The sequence below is a fragment of the Bufo gargarizans genome, chromosome 6, assembly GCF_014858855.1.
Source record: "Bufo gargarizans isolate SCDJY-AF-19 chromosome 6, ASM1485885v1, whole genome shotgun sequence".
Lineage (NCBI taxonomy): Eukaryota > Metazoa > Chordata > Amphibia > Anura > Bufonidae > Bufo > Bufo gargarizans.
Window position 1 is genome coordinate 178,678,411 of NC_058085.1, and position 26,838 is coordinate 178,705,248.

Here is a 26,838-nt window from a genome sequence, read left to right on the forward strand (position 1 = left end):
ACTTCAGGAACGCCTTGACAACCAGATTGAACATTTGCGCTATGCAGAGCGCATGGCTCAGCCCTCCTTGACGCAGTGCCAACACCTTGTTCTTCCCGTTGTTGGTCACCATGGTTTCGATTTTTGATTTGTCGCAGAGAAAGCCAGGATTTGATTTCTTCATGAAGGACACCGAGCAGTTCCTCCCCTGTGTGACTCTGTTCGCCCAGGCAAATGAGGTGTAGAACAGCATGACATTGCCGTGCCCTGCACATATGGTATGCTGGAGGAGCACCGTGAATTGTCTCTGCAGTGGAGGCTGAGGACACGGTGGAGGATGAGGAGGCAGAGGCGGACATTGTCGCAGGACCAACTGCGTGAGAACGCGGAGGCGGAAGAGGCGTCACCTGGCCAAGTTGCTGGTTTGGCTGGGCAGGAACCACATTTATCCAGTGGGCCGTAAAGGACATATATTGTCCTTGACAGTAGTTTTAGCTTCACATTTTTGGCTCTGCCGTACACTTTGGCAGATACCGGCAGGTTATAGGACTGGTCCAATTTCTGTTCTACATATTTATGCAGGGTTGTTACTGCCTTTTTGGCGGAAGAGGCGACACCTGCCCAAGCTGCTGGTTTGGCTGGGCAGGAACCACATTTACCCAGTGGGCCATAGAGGACATATATTATCCTTGAGTATAGTTATAGCTCCACGTGTCAGCTCTGTCATGCACTTTGGCTTAAGGACTGGCACAACTTCTGTTCTACATATTTGTGCAGGGCTGGTACTTCCTTTTTGTCAAAGAAATGACGACTTGGGACTCTCCACCTCGACTCAGCACAAGCCATCAGTTCTCTGAAAGGTGCATAGTCCTCCACTTGGAAAGGGAGGGACTGCTGCACCAGCAACTTGGCCAGGAGCACATTCAGCTTCTGCGGCGTTGGATCAGTGCAAGCATACTGTTGTCTCTTGGAAATCACTTTGGTGATCGATTGCTGATGGAATGACTGACAAGGACTAGGAGGGCGAGGAGCAGGAGCATCAGGACCGGTAGATGATGGGAAGGACAGACAGGTCCCTTCGGCTGAGGTGGTGGAGCCTTGACTGACTGAAATCGGGTGTGTGCCACTGCTTGATGCGGTGGTTGCTGCGGCAGGCTGGACCACCACATTGGAACCACGGTTCTCCCAGGCCACTTTATGCTGATGCTGCATAAAAAGGAAATTAATACACCCCAAAAAAGGCTGTAATTTTGTCACTTCACCACACATCGGCAAATACTTTTTTTTTGCCACTAATACACGCCAAAAAAGGCTTTAGAACATATAACTGCACAGCTGAACGGCAAAAAATATATATTTTCCCATTCATACACGCCAAAAAGTGCTGTAATTTTGTCACTTCACCACACAACAGCATAGGCTATTTTAACATGAGCGTTTTTTGCGGATTTGCCATGGTTCTGCAAGAATGTTACAATAATACAACCGCATGCATCAGTCATGAACGGATCCGGTTGTATTATGTCTTCTGTAGCCATGACGGATCCGTCTTGAACACCATTAAAAGTCAATGGGGACAGATCCGTTCTCTATTGTGTTAGAGAAAACTGATCCGTCCCCATTGACTTACATTGTGTGTCAGGACGGATCCATCTTGCAGCGTTTTTCTGTCCGCGATGGGGATACAACCAAACGGAATGCATTTTGGTGCATTCTGTTTCTTTCAGTTAAGTTTTGTCCCCATTGACAATGAATGGGGACAAAACTGAAGCGTTTTCTTCCCCTATTGAGATCCTATGATGGATCTCAATAGCAGAATTGAAAACACTAATGTAAAAGTTGCCTAATAAGCCATTTTTTTTTACACTAATACACGCAAAAAAGGCTTTAGGACATATAACTGCACTGCTGAACGGCAAATAAGCCCTTTTTTTCCCACTAATACATCCCAAAAAAGGCTTTAGAACATATAACTGCACCGCACAAGGGCAAGTAAGATGTAGAAATATTTCCTAGTAATACACCCTGTTAATGGCTGTATCACACAGCACTTGCACCACAATAAAAATAATGGTTTGCTGGAATTACAGAGGTATCATCTATTGCAAACCAGAAAGCAGCAGTGTAATGGCAATTTGGATCCCCATTAAATGCAGCAAGGTGTAATAGGATTGTTCCTATTACCCAGGCTGTAAAATCCCCTATTAAACCCTGTTATGCTTCAATATTGTGAAATCATTTCTCCTTATCCTTTCCCTACACTACTAATGCTCTTTCCCTGAACTTCTATTCAGCAAAATAAAAGTTTTCAAGTCTTTTCTAGCACTATCCTGAACGCCTTCTGATGTCTCTCCCTGCACTTAGTACACTGGAAAATGGCTGAATCCAAGATGGCTGAGGCTATTTATAGGGCTGTGACATCACAGGGCTGGCTGGCTGTTGATTGGCTGCATGCATGGCATTGTGGGTGATCCCTCGCTCCCAGAGTTCTTTGCTCCATGTCCTAACTTGTGCAGCAGCCATTTTAGGAAAAAATGTGATTCGTTACCACGAAGCATGAGGAAATTCGGTGCAAATCGACAACTTTGTCAACTTTGATTCGCACATCATGCTCTCCCTATCACAATTCAGGAGGCAATAAGAAAAACAGCAGGTGGCGCTATACAGATACTTTTTATGGAATAACTCAATGGCTATGCAAAAAAAAATTATTACAAAAAATTGTAATTACGAAAGTATTCAGATCCAGATGCTAGTTTAAAAACTAACATATTTTTCGTGGGACAACCCCTTTAAGCTGCTTGTTTCTGTAGCAACTATATCTTCTTATCAAGAGTGCCTAAGCGGTGTAAGAAGTCTTATAGGACAGGCAACACTCCTCTGGAATTCTGGGAAGAGAGTATGGAAATGAGCTCTTAGCAAGCTCTGCCTCTAATGCCACCAGATGTAAGGTATCTATCCTATAAGTCATCGTTCAACCCTTTAAACAGGACTTGAGACATGACTTGGATATTAATTAAGCCAGCACTTAATCTACAGACAGCTGTTTCAGGGTGATTGCCCCTCATCTGTGCAGACCAGAGAGAGCTGAATAATGAATAATGGCTATCCAAGTCATGTCTTAAGGCCTGTTTAAAAGGTTGCGCATTGACTCATAGAATAGATAGCTTACATTTGGTGGCATTAGAGGCAGAGCTTATTTGCATACCATCTTCCATGGAAAGTACAAAGCTCAGTTACCAACAGCGTAACATGGGAGGGATGTAATAGGAGACTGGGGGTAGGTATGGGCCTTTCATTGCTTGGACAAAGTAATTCTTGGAAATGCTTGGCCAAAGCTTTATTTCACCTTCTATAAGCCTGACCCGACAGGAAAATTTCAAAGGAAATGCAGCTCCCACTTTACAGTTATACAGTCACAGAAAATAATGCACTATAATAATAGATGCAAGCATAACATATGGACTAAGCCCTCACTCCATTCATAAAATCTGAGACACTTGGTCAATACATTTTGATCAAAACACATCTAAGCCCACCTACCAAGCGACAAGGTGGTCTCAGTTCAGGAGGGTCCTACGCTAAACCTGCCTATGCCATTATGCATTTATGTTCAGGAGCGCAGACCCCACACATATAGTGTGTTGCTCCTAGTTACCTCCATGTGCAGCAGCAACCGGTGGGAGGAAGAGCACACACAACTATATGTACCACCTTAATCAAGGTCGCCTATTAGATAGGTGGGGCAAAAGTGCACATGAATACTAATCCCAAGATAGGAGCGTATTCACAAATGAAGGTGCCACTCCTTCAAGACAAGTTAAACAAATCACCGGAAAAAAATAAAAATAAAACATCCTGCATGATAATGAATAATGAATGTTGCGGATGTACATGGCTACATTTATACAATCACAGAAAATAATGCACTATAATAATAGATGCAAGCATAACATATGGACTCTATTGATAAAATCTGATACACTAGGTCAATACATTTTGATCAAAACACATCTAGGCCCACCTACCAAGTGACAAGGTGGTCTCAGTTCAGGCAGGTCCTAAGCTAAACCTGCCTACCCACTTTACAGTGCCTGAACTTTTCCACATTACACCCACAAACTTAAATATATATTATTGTGAGTTTATGTGACAAACAACCACAAAGTACCAAGTATGTATGAAGTGAAAACAAAATGATACATAGGTTTTAAAATTTTAATAAATATGGATCTGAAAGTGTGGCGTTCGTTTGTATTCAGCCCCTTGAACTCTGCTGCTCCCAAATAAAAGTTGTGGAGAAGTGTAAATCAGGGTTAGGTTCTAAAAAAAAATTTGGGCAGGTCCAATAAATTACTTAATTTAAGCCAAGACAAATGCATAAAGTAGTTTCCCCAAGTTAAAGCCAAGATATTGAATTAAAAAAAATTATGTCTAAAGACTGAGTATTTGCTGTAGAGGTTACTAAGGGGGTCATTTATTAAGACTGGCATTTTAGGTGCTGGTCTAAATAAACCCTATATCTGGCGTTGGATTGGCCAAAATTATGAAGAGGTGCCGGCCTCTACATAACTTCGGCGCATCCAGCGCCAGTCTAAATGTCAGCCAGCTTCCTAGCCTAAAACAGGTGTGGAAAATGCTGAATGGCCTGCTAGCCCTTCCCCTTCCCCTCCATGTCCACTTGAACAAGGAAAAGTTGCAGATTGTGGAGCAATGGTTTATCTGTACCTGAAATACGCCTAATATAGGCATATTTCAGAATAAGATTTGACCCCCCCAAGAGTTATATTCTAGTCAAATGAATGTACCACTATCTTTACTTGTATGATTACAGTGTTCTAAGATTCCCTGATGAGAAATTAGCTGAAATCTGAACACACATCAACAAGGAGAACCAACTGAATTATATTTATATTTCCAACATAGAATTTCTATTAACCCCTTAATGATCAGGCCAATTTGAGCCTCAATGATCAGTTACATTTTGCATTTTTTGCCTTTTTACCATTTGCATTTCAGCAACTATAACTTATATATTTTTTTAAATTGGCATAGCTTATGAGGCCATATTTTGTGTCACTATGACACAGGCTTGTGCTAGGCCATTAATAAGTGTACCCTAAAATCACCTGGATCTAAATACTTTTGAAATTGCATGTAATTAAAAAATTAATATAGCCACTGAGTTATTCAACACAATATAGGGTTGGTTCACATCAAGTTTTTGCCATCCATTTAACGGATAAAGGATACAAAAGTATAGCACACCACGTATTTGTATCCTGCAGAGTCCGGTAAAAAAATGGATATGTTAAAATATATATTTTTTTTTACAATGGAACTCTATGATGAATGGATGCAACTGTATGGCATCATACTGAGGCATCTGTTAACGTATAGATTTTTTTGTACACATTAAACGGATGGCAAAAATATATGTGAACCCGCCCTTAGCTGTAAAGCACTACAGTACCTGCTATTTGTTCTTTATCATATTTGTCAGCACATGCTCAGCTCCATCTTTCAGCTGCCACCAGATACCATTGCAGGGCTTATTGCAGCACTCGAAAAACTCTGTAGAATAAGGCAACTTAATGACAAGCATAAAAACTCGTATGGGCGACCAAAGTGATATTATTATGCATAAACATACACCGTGACTGCACACTTAGTAATTTGTAATGTAACATTGACATCATTACTTCTATTTTTGTTAGCAATTAAAAGGTATCACACCTGCAATACTCTTATTTTGTTTCTCTTAATAAAAACACTAAAATAGTATATGGAAAATGGTTTATCTTATAAACTGAGTGATTTCAAAATGGAACCTCTAGTTAATACTATATATAATTTATGATTTGAGGTAGCTATATAATTTAATGACGAGTCATGTAAGCAATAGTTTTAGAGTCTCTAAGTGCAGCGCAAGGAAACACCCTGACTTTCAGCTTACAGAATATATTGTCCAAAATAATTTGTTTCTAAATTATACATGTTGCTTCATCCTTGTAAAAAAAAATTACAAATTACAGCCAATGGAAAGAAAAGCCAATATATGATTATGATTACCTCGGGACTATAAAAGGAGCCTTTTACCAATATAGTGGACATACAGCTTTTTCTTTCCACTGTTCCTTTTAGAATTAGCTTTGCTTTATACATACTGTAGATATCATGTCTGATGTTAAAGGCAAATCTGGTGGTGGATACCAAAAAGGCAGCTCTGGTGATGACTGTGGTGGTGGATATCAGCAAGGAGGATCTGGCAGTGGCTATCAGAAAGGTAGCTCTGGTGGCGGATGTCAGTCAAGTGGCTCTGGTGATGGATGTAAACTAGGTAGCTCAGGAGGGGGCTATCAACAAGGCAGCTCTGGTGGTGACTGTAGTGGCGGATATCAGAAAGGAGGTTCTGGAGGTGGATATCCAAAAGGAAGCTCTGGAGGTGACTGTGGTGCCGGATATCAGCAAGGAGGTTCAGGAGGTGGATATCAACAAGGCAGCTCTGGAGGTGACTGTGGTGGCGGATATCAGCAAGGAGGTTCTGGAGGAGGATATCAACAAGGTAGCTCTGGAGGTGACTGTAGTGGTGGATATCAGAAAGATGCCTCTGGAGGAGATTGTGGTGGTGGATATGGCAAGCAGAACATGACCTTGTGTGGGGATGACCAGCAGAAAGGTGGATCCTGTACATGTAAGTACAAAAAAAGAAAGAGAGAACACATTCATGAACATGTCACACTAAAATAAACATGTTTATGGGTATGTACAGTATTTGTACTGCCAAATATTTTTAATCTCTCGGCTGTTGGCTATATTTTTGTGTATGCACTCTATTCTCTCTTGTCTCTTGTCTTGTATAGTACCTATGTACCAAGAAATAGCATAGTATAATCAATTATATTCAGACTGTAATAATAATAGACGGGCAATCTGAATGCAGATCAATGGGTTTTCTGACTATAATCTTGTACTAAGCTTCACATTTCTGTTGTAGCTGGTGGCTCCGGACAACAATGTCAAGATCAAGGTTCATGTGGCAGCGGTAGTAAATCAGGTATTGTAATAATAAAACACAAAAATGTCAAATATTGACTTTTTCCATTCATATTCACTAAAGTACTAATGCAACCAGATAAGAAGTGCTGTGGCCATTCATATTTGGTGTCTATGGTGCATTAATCTAAAATCCCCATGGTAAATATATGAGCACAAAGCAAGCTATTTGGTCTATGTGTGATTTCTATAAAGTGCTCTGATGGATGGTGTATATATGAACCTATTAACATAACTTTATTTTTTAGCTACTCTTATATGTAAGAAGTCACCAGTAATAAGTGATTATGATAGGGCCCTGCTGTTAGGTCCCCTGTTATCAGCTCTCATGACCAGGGGCAGCTAGTCTTTATTTCTCCTATAGTAATGCTGTTAGTAGTCAGACACCTACCAATGTGATATTGATGACCTATAGTACCTTGAGGATAGGTCATTAATAGTTAAGCCTGTTTAGAAGCCTCAGACGCATGTAATAAAACAGTGCAGGAGCTGTATGATTAGTGTCAATAACAAATGAAATCACATTAGAATGAGTTAAGAAAGCAGTCTATATGCCTTCTAAAAAGGAAATTACACTCTCTTTCTAATTAAGGCGGTAGTGCCGGCTGGGGCCAGGATTCTTGTGATGGTAACAAATCAGGTAAGACCTAAAATAGGAACTTAAACATCTTGTTTTTTGAAGATTGTTGGTGGGCCATATTCAACAAGATTTTCAGAACATCTTTGATATACCAAAACAGTAAATATTTGGAATTATTCAGTTCCATAATATGATATGCACAGGATGGCCATAATGTGATCAAGAGCCACATTTGGCTCATGGGCCCATTTAATGAGGACCAAGACCCTTTCATTAAAATAACATGACAATCATGTATCCAAGATTCAGTAAGTGTTTGTGATTTAGGACAGTTTTCCCATCAAACCACATCTGCAGTAACTACTCCGAAGATACTATAGGGTACTGGGGCAAAATTTCTTAGGCAGTTCTGTCAACAGGGCAGTGTTAGAGGTCACTCCATGTGGATAATGTGGTTACTGTGCTGACATGTTTTGGCTTACAGCACTGTTTGGACACTATAGTTTGGAATATCTGTGAGGTGGTACTGCTTTTTAAAGTAATATATACTAGTCCAAAGGCTTAGGTACTGCAAGTATTAATTAAAAAAAGATCCAGGGTAAGAGAGTACAGCCTCACATAGTTACTAGCCAGACACTGCAGGTAAATAACAGTTTTTTATCTGTAAAACTGTAAGTCCACAAACTTGTACATAGGATGAAGTTAAAGTCCACCTGTCAAATTAGTTTTATGGTAACATTTTCTGTATAATTAGAATTTTATTCAAATAATCACCTTCTCATTCTGAGCCTAGGTGGTGGGGTCTACTCAATGATGTCAGACATAGATGTATGCACACTCATACAGAGAAGGCTGTCAATCACTGATCATACCGCCCATTTGACTTTTAAACTCAAATTGTGCAGAGATTTAGATGAGAGATAAGCAAATTAATTCGGAATTCATCAAAAAGTTTCAAACTGTTTATCAACCTGTTCATCTCCTACTGCATAACATGGTGCTTAAAAACTGGATAGCATTTGTCATTTATTACATAATTCATGATTCGAATACATCACACCGAAAACCAAGGCCATGTGACGTCACGTTTATCAGTCACATTGAACTGAATAGGGCTGAGCTGCGATGACAAGCACAGCCACTGTACAATGTATGATGCTGTGCTTGGGGAGCTGAGAGAAGGCCGCGGCACTAGTGTCAGTGCTGGAGCCTTCTCAAATAGCTGATTGGCAGAGCTCGGGTGTATCAGACCCCACCAATTAGATACTGGTGAATTATCCAGAGGAGTCTTTAATTCCCCTCCTTCTCTGTACCCACCAGTATCTGTAAAGAAAGCTATACTTGCTTCCCAATTTTTGGTTACAGCTCCCTGACTCCTGTCTTCACTAAAGCTTCCAGTTCCCCTCATGTCAACTTCCAGCACTAGCTGCTAGCTGGTTTCATAGGTGGTGTGTCCCCAAGTGGCATGTTTCCTTTGGGTCACATGCTGGTTTGGGCACGTCACTGCTGAGACTACTGTGTGACGCAAGGTGATCTGCTTTTTTAGGAGAAAAATGTTTAAATGGGTGACAAACACATAATTTTACATTAATAAAAATTTTATTCCAATGATTTTTAAGCGCTTCTCAAGAAGTAACTATGATCTGAATTAGGAAACAGTAATAGTATTGTTTCTTATTTTTTCAGATGCCAGCCAGGGAAAAGGAACAGGAGCATGCAAGAAGTGAACAGAATACCGGATCTTTAAAACAGCAGAATTTATAATCTAATCAATACATAGACACCTTACCCTGATGCCTTTACTTATCAAATAAATGTGATTTTTCATCTTAATCTGTCTCTTTTGTTATATTGTATTCTATAAAAATATTTTTATTTTTTTTTACAAATAAATACCGCATGCCACACCAGTTCCTGAGAAACCTGTCAATGATGATCAGGATAGCAAATGTACTATATATATGCCAAAGAAACAGACCCTGACAACGTTAAATGATTGAGCTTTGTAGACAACACAGTGGAGTATAATTGTATAAATTTTTCAGACAGTGCTTGTATGGTGGTCTAAGATAAAAAGCAAGTCTAACGTAGTCGAATACAAGCCTCCTGTCATGTCTCATCAGTGGCCCTAGCCACTGCTCTGTTATTCCACCATAGTTTATATTGCAGCTGTGCGCTCAGATTGATTGCTGTAAGTGTAGATGAGCGAATTTCTAAAAAAATCCATTCAAACAGTTTGCCGCATTTCCCAAAAATATTTGATTAGATTCAAATTTATTTGTGACTAATTGCGTAAAAAAAAAAAAAACAGCTATTTCCTGGCTGCTAAAAGCATGCATATTAGTGTAAAACACTATGCATTGCAGAAATATGCATAAGGAGTCCGCTGTTCTAGTCACTCTTAGGCCTCTTTCACATGGGCATCATGCTTTTTGCCCTGATAAGATGCAGGGGGCGTTGCGAGAAAATGCACGATTTTTCAGTGCGAGTGCAAAACATTGTAATGCATTTTGCACGCGCGTGAGAAAAATCGGCATGTTTGGTACCCAGACCTGAACCCGGACTTCCTCACAGAAGTTCAGGTTTGGGTTAGGTGTTCTGTAGATTGTATTATTTTCCCTTATAACATGGTTATAAGGGAAAATAATAGCATTCTTAATACAGAATGCATAGTATAATAGGGCTGGAGGGGTTAAAAAAATAAATAATTTAACTCACCTTAATCCACTTGATCGCGCAGCCCGGCTTCTCTTCTGTCTTCTTTCTTCAGGACCTGGATAAAGGACCTGTGGTGACGTCACTGCGCTCATCACATGATCTTTTACCATGGTAAATCACAGGTCCTTTACCCAGGTCCTGAAGAAAGAAGACAGAAGAGAAGCTGGGCTGCACAATCAAGTGGATTAAGGTGAGTTAAATATTTTTTTTTTAACCCCTCCAGCCCTATTATACTATGCATTCTGTATTAAGAATGCAATTATTTTCCCTTATAACCATGTTATAAGGGAAAATAATAATGATCGGGTCTCCACCCCGATAGTTTCCTAGCAACAGTGCGTGAAAAATCGCACCACATCCGCACTTGCTTGCGATTTTCACGCAGCCCCATTCACTTCTATGGGGCCTGCGTTGCTTGAAAAACGCACAAAATAGAACTTGCTGCGCTTTTTTACGCAACGCACAAGTGATGCGTGAAAATCACTGCTCATGTGCACAGCCCCATAGAAATGAATGGGTCCAGATTCAGTGCGGGTGCAATGCGTTCACCTAACGCATTGCACCCGCGCGGAAAACTCGCCCATGTGAAAGGGGTCTTAGTGTGCCGCTCTTAGAATAACTTCACTTACTTGGGGAGTTATGGGGCCAAAATTGACCAAATAACTCAAGTATGAACTTAGCCTTGTAGGTTGATGTTAGCATCAAGCAGAAGCGCACTCCTTTTACACCGTAGTCAGCTGATTCCATGTAGATTTCTACAGAACCTGTTCTGTTACACGCTATATAAATTTATATATGAAATAAACACACCCCAAAACTGGTTGTGTCAGACAGCATTTTCACCCCAAAAGAAAGGATGAATGGATGTACTTTTATATATGAAATAATAAATAAAAAAAACTGCAAACTGAGACTGCAAATTAACCCCAAAAGCAAGGCTGAATTGACATCTTTTTATACATTTTAAATTAGCACACCAAAAAACTGGTTGCATCTGACTGCAGATTCACCCCAGAAGCAAGATGAATGGAAGTACTTTTATATATTTAAAAGTAAGACACCCCAAAACTGGCTGTATTAGACCACACTTTTAACACAATAAAAGATGCAGGATTACTACAAGTACTCTTTAAAACAACCTAAAATCTGTAGTAATAGATCACTTTTAGTAACCCCAATTAGTGTAGCAAGCAATCGCTCCTATTACCCAGGCATTACACTTCCCTATTGTATCCTTTTCTCTCCCTACGGTGTGGATAATGCCTCCCTACCCTTTCCCTACACTATAAACAATCTTTCCCTGAACTGCTCAGTAGTAGAGTTGAGCAAACCTGAACTGTAAAGTTCAGGTTCGTAGCGAACTTTAGGGTTTTCGGCACCCGGACCCGAAACCGAACATTTAAATAAAAGTTTGGGTTCGGTGTTCAGCGCTTTTTACGGCACTTTTTGAAAGGCTGCAAAGCAGCCAATCAACAAGCGTCATACTACTTGCCCCAAAAGGCCATCACAGCCATATCTGTAAAGAATAAATCAAGGCAACTGGACGTACTGTAGATTTCTTGAAAACGTTTCACTCGTTCTCCATCGAGCTTTCTCAATTCTGAGTGATTGTACAAAAAAGTGTAGGGATAGGCTGCAGCTGCTGTGAGGGAGAGATCAGGGAGGAATCTTATGAAGAACTGCTTGTTTACTCAGCGATCTACAGCAAATGTGTTTTATGGGTGCAGTGCCCAATAGTTTTAAGCCTGCCCTGAACGAGTGAAACGTTTTCAAGAAATCTACAGTACGTCCAGTTGCCTTGATTTATTCTTTACAGATATATACCATGACCTGGATAAATGAGAACCTTCACAGACACATCACAGCCATGCCTACTATTGGCATGGCTGTGATTGGCCAACTGCAGCATGTGACCCAGCCTCTATTTAAGCTTGAGTCACGTAGCGCTGCCCGTCACTCTGGTCGGATTAGTGTAGGGATAGGCTGCAGCTGCTGTGAGGGAGAGATCAGGGAGGAATCTTATGAAGAACTGCTTGTTTACTCAGCGATCTACAGCAAATTTGTTTTATGGGTGCAGTGCCCAATTGTTTTAAGCCTGCCCTGAGCCAACTACTGCTGAAAACAAACTTTTTTTTCCATCAGTTAGTCAATATCAAACATAATCGGCAGCCATTTTATGGAACGATAGTGAACCATCACAGGATATCTGCATGTCTGCAAGTCCAGAAATATTGCTTTGAGACATTGGGGTTAAAAATAACTTTTTTTCATATAGTGCACATCTAGGATTATCGCTGCATAAGTGACTGTGAAATTTAGGCCAGAAATACGGCTTTCTCATACTGGGGCATGCTGGGGCGAAAAAAATATTTTTAATCAAGCGCATGCTGGTAGACGCGCTGCTGGTGGTATTCCCACCTGACAGCGGGGGCACAGTGGAAGCACAAGGTGAAGGCAGAGGAGGAGGAAGAGGTCGCCAACGCAGCCAGCACCTCAGAAGGCAGGGTTAGCATGGCCGACATGTGGAAAAGCTTTGTCAGCACACCACAACAACCAGCACCACCAGCTGATATGGAATGTCTTAGCAGGCAGCTGCATTTCAGCAACATGGTGGAGCAGTATTTGTGCACACGCCTACACGTAATGAATGATGGGTCTGCCCCCTTCAACTTCTGGGTCTCCAAATTGGGCTCATGGCCTGAGCTTGCCCTTTACTCCTTGGAGTTGCTGTCCTGCCCTGCAGCCAGTGTACTCTCTGAACGTGTATTTAGCACGGCAGTAGGAGTCATCACAGACAAGCGCAGCCGCCTATCCACAGCCAATGTGGACAAGCTCACGTTCATTAAAATGAACCGGGCACGGATCCCACAGGACTTGTCCGTACCTTGTGCAGAATAGACATGTATACTGGCCTTACTCAGCCATTGTTATACTCCAGCGCACTCATTGTTGTATTTTTGATACTTCCCATTCTATTGGGGTGTTCCTTAATTCAAATAAATAAATAAAACCAAAAACCAGTGTTGGCTACCTCGTATCCCAATTTTTTGGCTGTGATATACCCCTGCTCTACATAGTAAACAGGGAAGTACATTTCACTAATTTGTCTGTTAGATTGTCGGGTGAAATGCCCAAATTTTTGGCTGTGATATACCCCTACTCTATATAGTGGACAGGGAAATATATTTCATTAATTTGTCTGTTACATTTTCGGGTGAAATTCACCAATTTTTGGCTGTGATATATGCCGGAGAGGAAGCATGTGCATTACTGCAGATACACAGTGACAAACGCTATTGGAACAAATAATTTCAACTGGTGTGATATACCAGTTGCCCCCCAAAAAAACTGATTGAGGCAGGGGTGTGATATACCAATAATATACTTTCTTTATAGTGCATTTGGGTAGTGCAGCATTTGTTTGCGGTTCTGCTGCGTTACCGCAGCTACACAGAGTGCCAAACGCTATTGGAACAAACAATTTCAACTGGTGTGATATTCAAGTTGCTCCCCAAAAAATCTGATTGAGGCAGGTGTGTGATATACCTTCTTCCACAAACACTGCTCTTCTATAGGGACTTTGTCACAGGGTCCTTTTCAAAATGACAGGCAGAGGAAGAGGCTGGCCATTCTGCAGGGGTGGTAGGGGTTGGGCAGGTGCACCAGGCTGGAGCCTAAGTGGGAAGTTGCAGAAGTTGCATGCAATTATGTCAAAGGATGCACCTGAGTTGATTGGGTGGCTCACTCAGCCTTCTGCTTCTGCACCCTCCTCATCCTCTCTATCTGCACCCTCTTCACTCTCTGCTGTGTGCACCCCCAAAGACACCATCCCCTCCACTCGAGTCAGAAGAATTATTTTCCCATCCATTCCAAGTCCTTACCGATGTGCGGCCATTCTTGGCATCGGATCAGGAAGAGGAGGTATCAACTGTCGCCACCCAACAGTCTGACGACAGTACCCAGATCAGCCCAAGGAGGGTGGTCCCCACTGTTGCTGCCTACTCCTAGATCTCTGTCAGTGGTGGTGAAGGTGATGATGATGACATGTCGATGGACGTCACGTGGGTGCCCACAAGAGATGAAGAGGAGGGGAGTTCAGAGGACGAGATGGAGCAGCAGATAGGGAGGAGAAGGAGGAGAAGGAGGCAGAGCTTACAGTGCACAGGAGGCAAAAAGCAGACCGCTAATGTATCAGGAACAAGCAATCCACCATGCACGGTCACATCTGGCACTCCCAGGACGCCGGCACATAGCTCCGCAGTGTGTACTTTTTTTAAACATGTCCGCTGCTGACAATAGTGTTGCCATCTGCAGCCTGTGCTGTCAACACATAAGTTGCGGTAAGCCCAACACTCACCTAGGGATGACCGCCCTAAGAAGGCACCTGGCCTCCCATCACTGAGTCCAGTGGGGCCAACACCATCAGCACCCACAAAGGCACACTTCCGGCGCTCCACGTCCCGCCTCTTCTCCTTTTACTTCTCCTCTCTCTTCCCATTTGTCCTCGACTCCACTTTCCACCGTGCCATCGTCGCGTTCATCTGGCAAAAGGCAGGCTTCCCTGGCCCAAATATTAGAGCGTAAAAAGATGATGACGCTGGATAACCCTCTTGCCCAACGGATTACTGCCGGCTTGTTGGAACTGCTAACCTGCCAACTACTGCCGTATAAACTGGTGTACTCAGAGGCCTTTAGAAAATTTGTGGCCATTGGCACACAGCAATGGAAGGCCCCCGGGAGGAAATATTTCACCCAGAAGGGCATCCCAGAGCTATATGGCCACGTTCAGTGGCAAGTGAATGTATCTCTGGCACAAAGTGTAATTGCCAAGATACATCTGACCACAGACACGTGGTCTAGCAAACACGGGCATGGAAGGTAGATAACTTTTACTGCCCACTGGGTGAACCTTCTGACGGCTGTCAAGCATGCAACCCATGGCACCTGTGTGGATTTGGTGTTACCACCACGGATTGCATGCAGGCCTGCCTCTTCTTCTCTTCTTCCTACTCCATCCTCCGTTTCCTCCTTGGCTGACTCCTCCTTTTCCACTAATACCGCCTCTTCCGCTGCATCCCCCAAGCTCCACAGAACCTATTCAACATGCCAGGTGAGATGTTGCTATGCTGTGCTACTCCATCTGAAGAAAGTCAACAGGAGTCTGAAGAGGAGTCAGAGGAGGATGGTGCCTGGGGAGAAGAGGAGGAGGAGCAAGAAGAGCATACTTTAAATGTTTCTGGGATCCCTTGTGTTGCCCATGGCTGGGAAGGAGACCAAGGACAACATTATCCTGGATGATGAGCAGGAGCCAGGCCACTCAACTGCTTCCAGTTTAGTGCAAATGGGGGCCTTCATGCTCCAGTGTTTGAAGAGGGACCCCCGTATAAAAAGCATAAAGGTCAAGGACCAGTACTGGGTGGCAATGTACATAAACCTCCAGTACAAACACAAAATGGCGGACATGTTACCAGCATCACAGAGGGCCGTTAGAATTCAGCACTTCCAGGCCTTGCTTCGTGAAATGCTGCATTCTGCTTTTGCGGGCGCTGGCGGGCGCTGGCAGAGGAATTTCCACTCACAAAGAAACAGTTGTTGGTACCAATCCAACAGTGCATTCAAGAAGAGGGCGGTTTGAAGATATTTTGGTCACATTGAATTTCCTCATGCCAGCCCACACATATCCTACAACAGCAAGAACAAAGAATGGTCCCTGTCTTATGTAAATAATGAGGCATAAAAGGTCTTTTCTATCCGTTGAATGCCTAATGTTTTGGGCCTCGGAGGAATTCAACACCTGTGACGACCACGTGTTTCAACTATTATCATTAGGGTTTTTTTCAAGATGGGGGATTTCATTAGCTGTGTTTTTAATCCAATTTTATATTTTAGTTCTTTTAAACATATGTATTTGATCTATATTTCTAGTGGCCTGCAGTAAAATTGATATCCACTGACTGTTTAATATACCTCCGGCCACATAATCACTTAATCTTTTCTGTCCGGTGAATGCCTAATGTTTGGGGCCTGTAGTCCAGTTGCCTAGAGTAAAAATTGTATCCATTGACCGCATAATGTACCCCGAGCTTTAAGGGGAGATGTCTCAAAGGGGGAGCCAGCTGGTCCACATTCCGCTGGGACCTGGAGGTCCAGGCCAGGGTCCCAAAATGGGGAACAGTGCCGTGTACAGTGCTGGCAGTGTCATGAATTTGGACATGTGGTTGCTAATTGCTCACAACTGAGCCAATGGATTGCAATATGTCCAGACGTATGTCTAGAACGGCAGAGGAAAATTATCAACTTCGTCAGTGGTCACCCCTACTGCGGGAACCTCAGAATCTGGGTCATATGGTTCAGGGGTAACCTCAGTACACACATAATCAGTCAGATTTTCTCCACAGGTTACATTTCTGCTCTGCCATAAGTCCCAGAATAGGGAAAAGTCTCTTCCCAGTATCACACTATACATTAGTGATTTAACCACACCCACTTCATGACATGATACACCACATGGAGTTTCTATTGTGACCCGAGCAGTTAGGTACTCTCTGGTTTCTCCATGTATGCATAGTACCCCAACAGTATGTCCACTGTATGTCCAAGGGTTTACCAGAGAGCCGTGTACCAAGGCCACCAAGCTCCCAGAGTCCAACAGCGCCTCAGCTGTACAACCTCCTATGGATACAGTACACATTTGAGGTTCTAATTTAGACGCAGTTTCTGCAGAATACACGGGTTGTGAAAACAGAGAAATACGTCTGGACATATTGCAATCCATTGGCTCAGTTGTGAGCAATTAGCAACCACATGTCCAAATTCATGACACTGCCAGCACTGTACACGGCACTGTTCCCCATTTTGGGACCCTGGCCTGGACCTCCAGGTCCCAGCGGAATGTGGACCAGCTGGCTCCCCCTTTGAGACATCTCCCCTTAAAGCATTTCTCACCTCTCTAGCAGCTCTCTAGCAGCCCTGCTGTCCCTTGGGCTGGCATACCTGGAAGATGCTTGGAGTAGGTCCTCTGTTGCACTGTACTGCTCCACGAGACTCACCAATTGGTCAGTAGTTGTAGGTCCTCCTTGTCCAACCCAGCGCTGGATTTTGGGGGGTACTGACCTGATGAACTTATCCAGGACAACTTTCTCTACAATTTGACCTGGGGTACTTTCCTCAGGCTGCAGCCATTTCCTCACAAGATGGATCAGATCGTGCATCTGTGAACTGGGTGGCAAGCTTTCAGAGAAAGTCCAGTTGTGCACAAGGCCTGCACGCACATGCATGTTTATCGAGCAAGTATCTCACTCTTAAGTTTTGCATAAGTTATCGCATCTGGCTCTCCCAAATCATAGTGGGCCTTCTGCGGTTCCCCAGTTAAGAAAGGCGCCACCACATCTGCCCACTGGTCGACAGTAACCTTTCACGCTCTGCTACTCTTTGAAAGACCATGAGATAGGCTTCCACGTCATCTGTGGGCATCATCTTTTGGAGTGAACTTTGTACCGCAGCCCGTGCTGTTGGTAATGCTACCCGGCTTCCTGACACGGCAGTATTTTCACCGGTAAGTCGCAAAGCCTTTTTCTCCATTAATTGGTGATTCATCTCATCCTGCCTGGCCTGTGCCTGGTGCTGTCATTGCTGCTGCTGCAAAATTAGCTGTTGCTGTTGAAGAATGGCTTGTCCAAATTGTTTGTCAAAGTCCTCCATTAAACCAGCCGTGAAGTGAACTGGCAGGTCTGTGCAACAAACTTTTTAGGTGTCTGTCTCTTTAAGACTGCATTTTTGGATCCAACTGCCCACATCCGACACCATATGTGGCGGTCAGCTCAATAGTAGTAGGCACAGCAGTCGGAGAGAGTGACACAATGGCACAGTTCACACAGGGGTTTGCCAGTTTTCTTTATTCTCATCCACAAACAAAATATAAGGCCTTTACATTCAGGCAAAGATACAAAATAAATTCCTGCTCGGCTGAGTACTAACTAAAAACAAAATGACCCTTTTTATATGGGCGGCCTACTACCAGCCACATGACACAATTCAAAATACCAGCCACACGATACAATTCAAAATAAACTCACAGTGTCCTTTTTTTGTTGCTTTAGCAGACTTCAGCAGCAATGGTGAAAGCCAGGCAGTTCAACCAGTCCCCACACAGACATGCTCATAGTGCAAACCTTTATAGCCCAGAAATGAGCTGAGCTCCATCACCTGGCTGAGAGCTCTATATGAAACTTGTTCTGGACAGAAAGGGAATGAGGAGCCCCGCTACCAACCTGCATCCTCAATCCATTAAAATCCAGGCCTGACAACACCATTTACCAAAGTCCTCAGCAAACGATGTTTTGCTAAGGCAGACCATCTTTTCCTGGATTTCTGATATCTCACCCAGGTTTCCTAGTTGAGATATCCACCTCCTATAGCATAGTACATGGTATATGAAAGAAACCTAGGCGAAATATAAAGATTCTCTACTACTTTTCCAGTCACTCTCTCACTTCAGACCTGAGCTGGTCCTTAAAAAGTGGGTTTTGGAAATTCTTAAAAATTTTAAGAATTGCTTCTAAAATTCTAAGCCTTCTAAAGACCTAAAAAAATAAAATTACATTTGCAAAATGATTCCAACATAAAGTAGACTTATGGGGAATGTTAAGTAATAAATATTTTATGACAAATTACTTTCTGTTTTAAAAGCATAGAAATAGAAATTTTTAGAAACAATTTTTAAAAATGTTTGGTGAATTTTGGATTATTACTGTCATGAAGAACAATGTTATTAAAACAAAACTTTTAATTGATATCAGGATAGAAAAAAGGTCCCTAAACAAAATAACAAATGAGTGCACAAAATACACGTGAAAAAGTTGGTACACGGCGGCACCTTAAAATTTTACTGGTTGTCCTACCGTAACCCAGGTGTCATCCGGTCGTCATGGATGTTCAGAAGATGTAAATACTGAAAATAAATAATTTGTGGTAGGGCCTGTATATGGATGACAGGGGGATCTAAGTTCCTGATTCACCCTAGGATAGGGATACTGATTTGTCCCTGGTCTCCTAACCACGGAGCACTCATCCTAAAAAGAACAACCCCGTCCAGAACCTTACCCTTACACTACTTGGCCCTGTTATGCCCTAGTGCGGCTGATCCCTACATGCATGTTTCATGTACAAATCATCAGGGGAACTATCGCACAGTTGAGCAGGGCATAAATTACCTGGGTTGCTACTGATTCTCACAATAACACTGGAGATATTTAAGTATCACAGAGTGAATAGAAGACACTTACTAATAATGGGCCCCTGGTGTGGGATCCATTCTGTATCAGGGCTGGAAATAGGCCTAAAGCGATGGGGCCATATATCAAAGCAGGGAGGTCTGCTGATGTGCAGCTCCCTGTTGTACAGCACCACGGAATGTCCTGAGGTTATGATGCAACCTACCTGAGGATGCCCGGCCGCGCTGTTTTTAAATCTGATCCTGCCCCAGAAAGAGGCTTGGAGTGCAGTGCGGTGACGCGATGATGAAGGATTGCGTACCCGCGCATGCGCAGATCTAATCACACCTCAGAGTGAGGCTTGGGGCGCAGTGCAGTGACGTGATGGGGGCAGTTCACGCAGGCGCGCATGTGCAGTCCGCACTGGAGATTTCAGCGCTTCCAAGACTATGTATTGCTTTCAGGCGCAGCCAGATAGGCAAATGTCATACGCAAAGAAGCCAATCGGATGTGTCAGCGGCCCCAGACACAGTTACTCTATTGGCTTATGGTAAAAATTGTTGCCAGATAACCGGGATTGTTTCCAGCTGCTATCACCAATGCGGTGCTCTCCTCACCTTAAGGAGGCGCTCAAAATATAGACATTTAGTGGCAATTACATAACGTAAAGAGATTCACTGGTCATAAAGGTCCATTAACAGAGGCATGAACCAATAGAGGCATAAGAAGCATGTCCCATCTTCAAGGAATATATGTGGGACACTATACTAGTGGGAGGAATCTTATCTTTCATAGAGATAGATGTATTTATAATTAGATGAAACAGCTATAGCAGAGTTGTTCGTTAAAACCTAGGGGGGCTACAGTACGTAGTACATAGATCCATCGGGCCTCATGTTGGAGCAGTGTGCGGTCTCAATCTCCAACCTGAATAGGGCAGGGTGACCACAATGCCCATTGCCCTGATACTTTGGGGGTCCCCGTGATGAAACTCCTGCACATGACGACACACAGCTGTGTCTCTCCTGTTAGAGATGTTCCCCAGGTGCTCCCCTTTCTCCGGGATAGAAAACACTGTCAATTTAATGAGACCTAACAGAATTTAAGGATAATAAGGCTTACTGTGTCCTTCGGGAAAAAACCCCAACCAGAGAAGTACCTTCAGACCTCTCAACTACTGAGACAGATGTTTCTGATAGTGAACGGGAACAACTGAACAGAAACAAAGGGAGAAATACAAACCGGATTCCAAAAAAGTTGGGACACTAAACAAATTGTGAATAAAAACTTGATGCAATGATGTGGAGATGCCAAATGTCAATATTTTATTTGTAATAGAACGTAGATGACAGATCAAACGTTTAATCCGAGTAAATGTATCATTTTAAAGGAAAAATACGTTGATTCAAATTTTCACTGTGTCAACAAATCCCCACAAAGTTGGGACAAGTAGCAATAAGAGTCTGGAAAAAGTAAATTTGAGCATAACGAAGAGCTGGAAGACCAATTAACACAAATTAGGTCAATTGGCAACATGATTGGGTATAAAAAGAACTTCTCAGAGTGGCAGTCTCTCTCAGAAGCCAAGATGGGTAGAGGATCACCAATTCCGACAATGTTGCGCAGAAAGATAGTGGAGCAATATCAGAAAGGTGTTACCCAGCGAAAAATTGCTAAGACTTTGCATCTATCATCATCAAAATGTGGCCTTTAGATGGAAAACAGGCACATTTAAATTGGAGTTTATACACCTCCAAGAATCTCTATATATAAAAACTGAAAAGAATGGTGTGGTATTAGCAGGAGATGCTCAAACCCACATGCAGTCGTGCATATATATATAGGGGAGCAAATCCTGCACTTGTGGCCCGTTGCTAATGGCTATCCCCAGCAAAAATGCATACAGTGGAGGATGCCCGCCGCAAACCACAAGTACCACAATAGACATCCTACACAAGGTAGCAATTATGTGGATGTGATAATCAATATAACGATATAACAAAATAATAGCAAAGACCGTAGGACATGTTGACTAATCTCTCAATTTTAAAATCAGTTTGAGGGTTTAGTAAGACTGCAGAGTGCACCTGTCTTTTCTATTATTTTGTTATATTATATTATATATTTTCTATTATTTTGTTATATTGGAAATCTGGGACGCCATGTCATCCGGACCAAAGAGGACAAGGACAACCCAAGTTGTTATCAACGCTCAGTTCAGAAGCCTGCATCTCTGATGGTATGGGGTTGCATGAGTGCGTGTGGCATGGGCAGCTTGCATGTCTGGAAAGGCACCATCAATGCAGAAAAATATATTCAGGTTCTAGAACAACATATGCTCCCATCCAGATGTCATCTCTTTCAGGGAAGACCCTGCATTTTTCAACAAGATAATGCCAGACCACATTCTGCATCAATCACAACATCATGGCTGCGTAGGAGAAGGATCTGGGTACTGAAATGGCCAGTCTGCAGTCCAGATCTTTCACCTATAGAGAACATTTGGCGCATCATAAAGAGGAAGGTGCAACAAAGAAGGCCCAAGATGATTGAACAGTTAGAGGCCTGTATTAGACAAGAATGGGAGAGCATTCCTATTTCTAAACTTGAGAAACTGGTCTCCTCGGTCCCCAGACGTCTGTTGAGTGTTGTAAGAAGAAGGGGAGATGCCACACAGTGGTGAATATGGCCTTGTCCCAACTTTTGGGGGATTTGTTGACACCATGAAATTCTGATTCAACATATTTTTCCCTTAAAACTGTACATTTTCTCAGTTTAAACTTTTGTTCCGTGATTTATGTTCTATTCTGAATAAAATATTAGAAGTTGGCACCTCTACATCGTTGCATTCAGGTTTTATTCACGATTTGTATAGTGTCCCAACTTTTTTGGAATCCGGTTTGTACCTATAGGAGTGGTAGGGTAAGGGGTGGCAGAGGATGAGGACAAAATACAGGCCCTCCGTCTAATCATTTTTTAGACCAGGGAATTTCCTATTCCCTGAGAAATCGCTCGAGACAGCGAGACCAACAGGCCCCGAAGTAATCAATCTATCAACAAGAACACTGTCCCCAATAGAAATGACGGTACTCAGCAAGGGACTTTCCTTTGTCCCAACACAGCGCTTTAATGATCTTTCCTGGGTTCCTGGGTTAAGGATTTAATCCTATTTGTTTGCAAACTCTGATGGCATAAGTTCTTCAAAAACATAGATAAGCGCCAGTGATGGGACCTAGGAATCCCACCGGAAATGCTTAATGATGTGCCTCTGCTGAACCGTTTTTTTAAAACTGGACAAACAGAACGAGGGTCTAGGACCCTTTACTTCATTCAAAGGAAAAAGTTAAAGGATGCCACCAATTGAGGGTATCTCATGTGTAGACATTTTTCTCCAACTAGTTACATCCAAATTGGGGGAAGTGGAGTCTTGTAGAGTGTCAGGCAATTTATCCAGCAGAGAACAGGAAGCAGTATCCTCTTTGAAAAATGACTCCACAGTGACAATTAAACCCTCCGACAAGGGTGGGAACACTGTGGTCATGAACACCAAGGACTACTGCAGAATGTGCTGACAACTCTTGAATGACAAACAGAATTATGGAACACTCCCCACAAATCCTACTATTCCCTATCTGGCAGAGTTGCGTGACATCCTGTTAGAGGCGAAAACTAATAGGATTATATCGGACGCAGAATTTGATTTTCTGTATCCAAGATTCCCAGTGGCTGCTACCTTTTATGGGTTACCTAAGATTGACAAGGGAACAAATCCCCTAAAAGGACGACCTATCGTCTCAGGAGTGGGTAGCATCTCCCAGAATCTAGGTAAATACATTGACAGTATACTCTTACCATTCGTTACATCGTTACCGTCATACTTGCGGGATAGTATGGATCTTTTAAAAAGAATAGATGGTATCACACTGGACCACCAGTCTGTCCTCGCAAGTATCGACGTAGAGGCTCTATACTCGTCCATCCACATGAAGCAGGCCTCCAGGCAGTCAGCTACTATCTAGGGATGAGGGGTAGACAATTCAGGGAACATAACAACTTTGTACTAAAACTCCTGAGATATATCCTCAATCATAATTTTTTTCTTTTTGATGGTAAATGGTACCACCAGCTCAGGGGCACTGCAATGGGATGTTTCTGTGCACTGTCCTACGCAAATTTGCACCTGGGCTGGTGGGAAGCAACCACTGTATTTAGCGATGGGATGTCGTCATGTATCGGGCCTATCTCACTGTGGGTCCGGTACATTGACGACATCTTCATCATATGGAACACGACTGAACAGGCCTTCTCTACCTTTGCTGAGAGGCTCAACAGCAACAATTTAGGATTACGTTTTATGTATGAAACGGACAACAAGACTCTTCCCTTCTTTGACATTTCATCTCAAAAAAGGGTAGTGATGAACTGAGTACTAGTATTTATCGTAAACCCACTTCCACGAACTTGGTGTTGTACTGGGACAGTAGCCACCCTTTACCCTTGAAAGGGGAATACTGTGTGGCCAATATCTGAGTTTGAGAAGCAACTGTTCAGACAAACCCAGGTTTATGGAACAGGCTGCCATTCTCAGGGATAGATTTATCTCCAGAGGGTATCCCAATGCAGTTCTCAGACCAGCTTATCAGACAGCACTTGCAGCAACACGCAATGAATTATTGATACCCAAGATCAAACCCCAAACGGAACAAAAAATCTGACTAATAGGCACATTTGATGAGGCCGCCAGCAGTGTTAGGAACATCTTACAAAAACACTGGTCGATTTTACTTATGGACCCAGACATCAAAGACAAAATTCATGACTACCCACAGATAACCTTTAGAAGGGGTAACAGCCTGAAGGATTTGCTTGTACACAGCCACTACAATTCACCCTCAAGGGGGAACACATGGTTGGATCGCAAGCCATTGGACTGCATTAGATGTAGTGGTTGTGTCGCCTGTGGCATCATGCAGAAAGGCAAAACATTCAGGAGCGTTAACCTACAGAGATCCTTTACAATCAAGGACTTTGTTAATTGCAGAACGTGAGGCGTTATTTACAAATTAACATGTGAATGTCCCCTTGAATACATGGGGAAAACAAAAAAAGAACTGCGTAGACGTATTGGGGAGCACCTGGGGGACAGGAAAGACACAGCTGTGTCTCGTCATGTACAGGAGTTTCATCACGGGGACCCCCAAAGTATCAGGGCAATGGGCATTGAGATCATCCCTGCCCTATTCGGGGTGGAGATTGGGACCGCACACTGCTCCAACATGAGGCCCGATGGATCTATGTACTACGTACTGTAGCCCCCCTAGGTTTTAACGAACAACTCTGCTATAGCTGTTTCATCTAATTATGAATACATCTATCTCTATGAAAGATAAGATTCCTCCCACTAGTGTAGTGTCCCACATATATTCCTTGAAGATGGGACATGCTTCTTATGCCTCTGTTGGTTCACGCCTCTGTTAATGGACCTTTATGACCAATGAATCTCTTTTCGTTATGTAATTGCCACTAAATGTCTATATTTTGAGCACCTCCTTAAGGTGAGGAGAGCGCCGCATTGGTGATAGCTGCTGGAAACAATCCCGGTTATCTGGCAACAATTTTCACCATAAGCCAATAGAGTAACTGTGTCTGGGGCCGCCGACATATCCGATTGGCTTCTTTGCGTATGACATTTGCCTACCTGGCTGCGCCTGAAAGCAATACATAGTCCTGGAAGACCCAATGCTGGGTATAATTACCAGATGTGGATTCAGTTACATATTTATTCCCAGAAAAGAAATCTACAGTACGTCCAGTTGCCTTGATTTATTCTTTACAGATATATACCATGACCTGGATAAATGAGAACCTTCACAGACCTACCGTATTTATAAACATAGGCAAGCACCTACTCCCATTAAGACAATTTTTTGGGATGTTTGTTCAGAGCAACTCACTACTTCTTCTGATACTACAGTGTGTGTATATAAACATGGGCATCTGCCCCCAATAAAGACAATTTTTGGAACTTTTTTGAATTTTCAAAATCAATAAAGTTGACAATGCAGTGTGTTTTTTTTTTTTTTTTTTAAACAGGCTGTCTGTTAAAAACTGTCAGTCATGCATCTACCTATAGCCATACATGTCAACAAGAGGAAAAAAATTTTTAGTCCAAGGACACCTCTGAGTGTAATACACCAATTTTCAGGAAAATTTCTGCATTTTCTATTCAAGTAGAATCAATTTGGACCCCCCTCCCCCAATCATATATGAAAAAGAAGTACGCTGAACCTTAAGTAGAGCGCGTGGACTGCTGGGGGCGCACGAAACAACCGATCAAGGACAGTGTTTTAGTTTCAGCAATGTTCCATTTATTCGTAAGACAACGTGTTTCGGGTGCTAAAGTCCCCTTTATCAAGTCTAAAAGAAAGGTTAGGTAAGAAAGAAGAAACATATATTTCGAAACAAAATTTTTTTGCTTCCCTATGGTAAGTCTGTAGAACAAATGGAATAAATAAATAAATAAATAAATAGGTATAGATAAATATAGCTGTAAATGTAAATAACAATGTATATACTGATAAAGTAGTAGGTCTAACAAAAGTACACAAAAGGGGAGGATTAAAAGTATATATAGAAATAAATTAGTAATAATAATCATAAACGATAAGATAAATACGTAATTAAAACCATGTTGTATCTATGCTGCTGTATTTATAATAAAATTTCTGTTCTAAAAATGGGCTTTATGTTATATTAGCCATAATACTGCAGGATAATAATAACTAAAACCAAAACCGGGGCCAGACCTTTAAATATAGTTGCACGTGACCTAAAAAAGCATATGGCTGAAAAAGCACTATAAGATGTGGTTAGCAAATGTGATGTGTCCACTGGCAGAATGTTGGGGTGTGTATTATCTATTAGCCGACAGGGGGTGTTACTACTGTAGCTTGCAGGATGTGGTTATAGATAAACATATAGTCTTTCAGCCTTAGGCTAGGAGAGTGTCACTGCTCGTCCGGAGAGGCGCGTGTGAGACGCTGACCTCTTCAGTGCCCGTGCTGCTGAAGAAAAAGGGGGAGTGGGTGGGAGGAGCTGGCCGGATCCATAGGAGTGGCCTCCAGGGGGGGGGGGGGTGGTTGGGGAACACGAGCGGAGCCTGAGGGGGGCGGTGAGGAGGAGGACTTGTCAGGGTGAACAGGCGGGGAGCTCATATGGAGGCGTGGTGGGGGGAGTGGCTGAAGGATGTCGGGGATAGTGAAAGGAAAAGAAATGGGACAGGGCTGCATTGCA

The 26,838-nt window shown here is 42.7% G+C and overlaps 1 protein-coding gene across 1 annotated transcript; it reads left to right on the forward strand.

The window, feature by feature from the left end:
• The first annotated feature begins 6,109 nt into the window (after nucleotides 1-6,109).
• LOC122942479 (loricrin-like) lies at nucleotides 6,110-9,411 on the forward strand. Its single transcript, XM_044300128.1, has 4 exons — nucleotides 6,110-6,673; nucleotides 6,977-7,036; nucleotides 7,628-7,675; nucleotides 9,302-9,411. Exons 1-4 carry the CDS (start codon nucleotides 6,157-6,159, stop codon nucleotides 9,340-9,342), a joined length of 666 nt encoding a protein of 221 aa, XP_044156063.1. The 5' UTR covers nucleotides 6,110-6,156; the 3' UTR covers nucleotides 9,343-9,411.
• The last annotated feature ends 17,427 nt before the right edge of the window (nucleotides 9,412-26,838 follow it).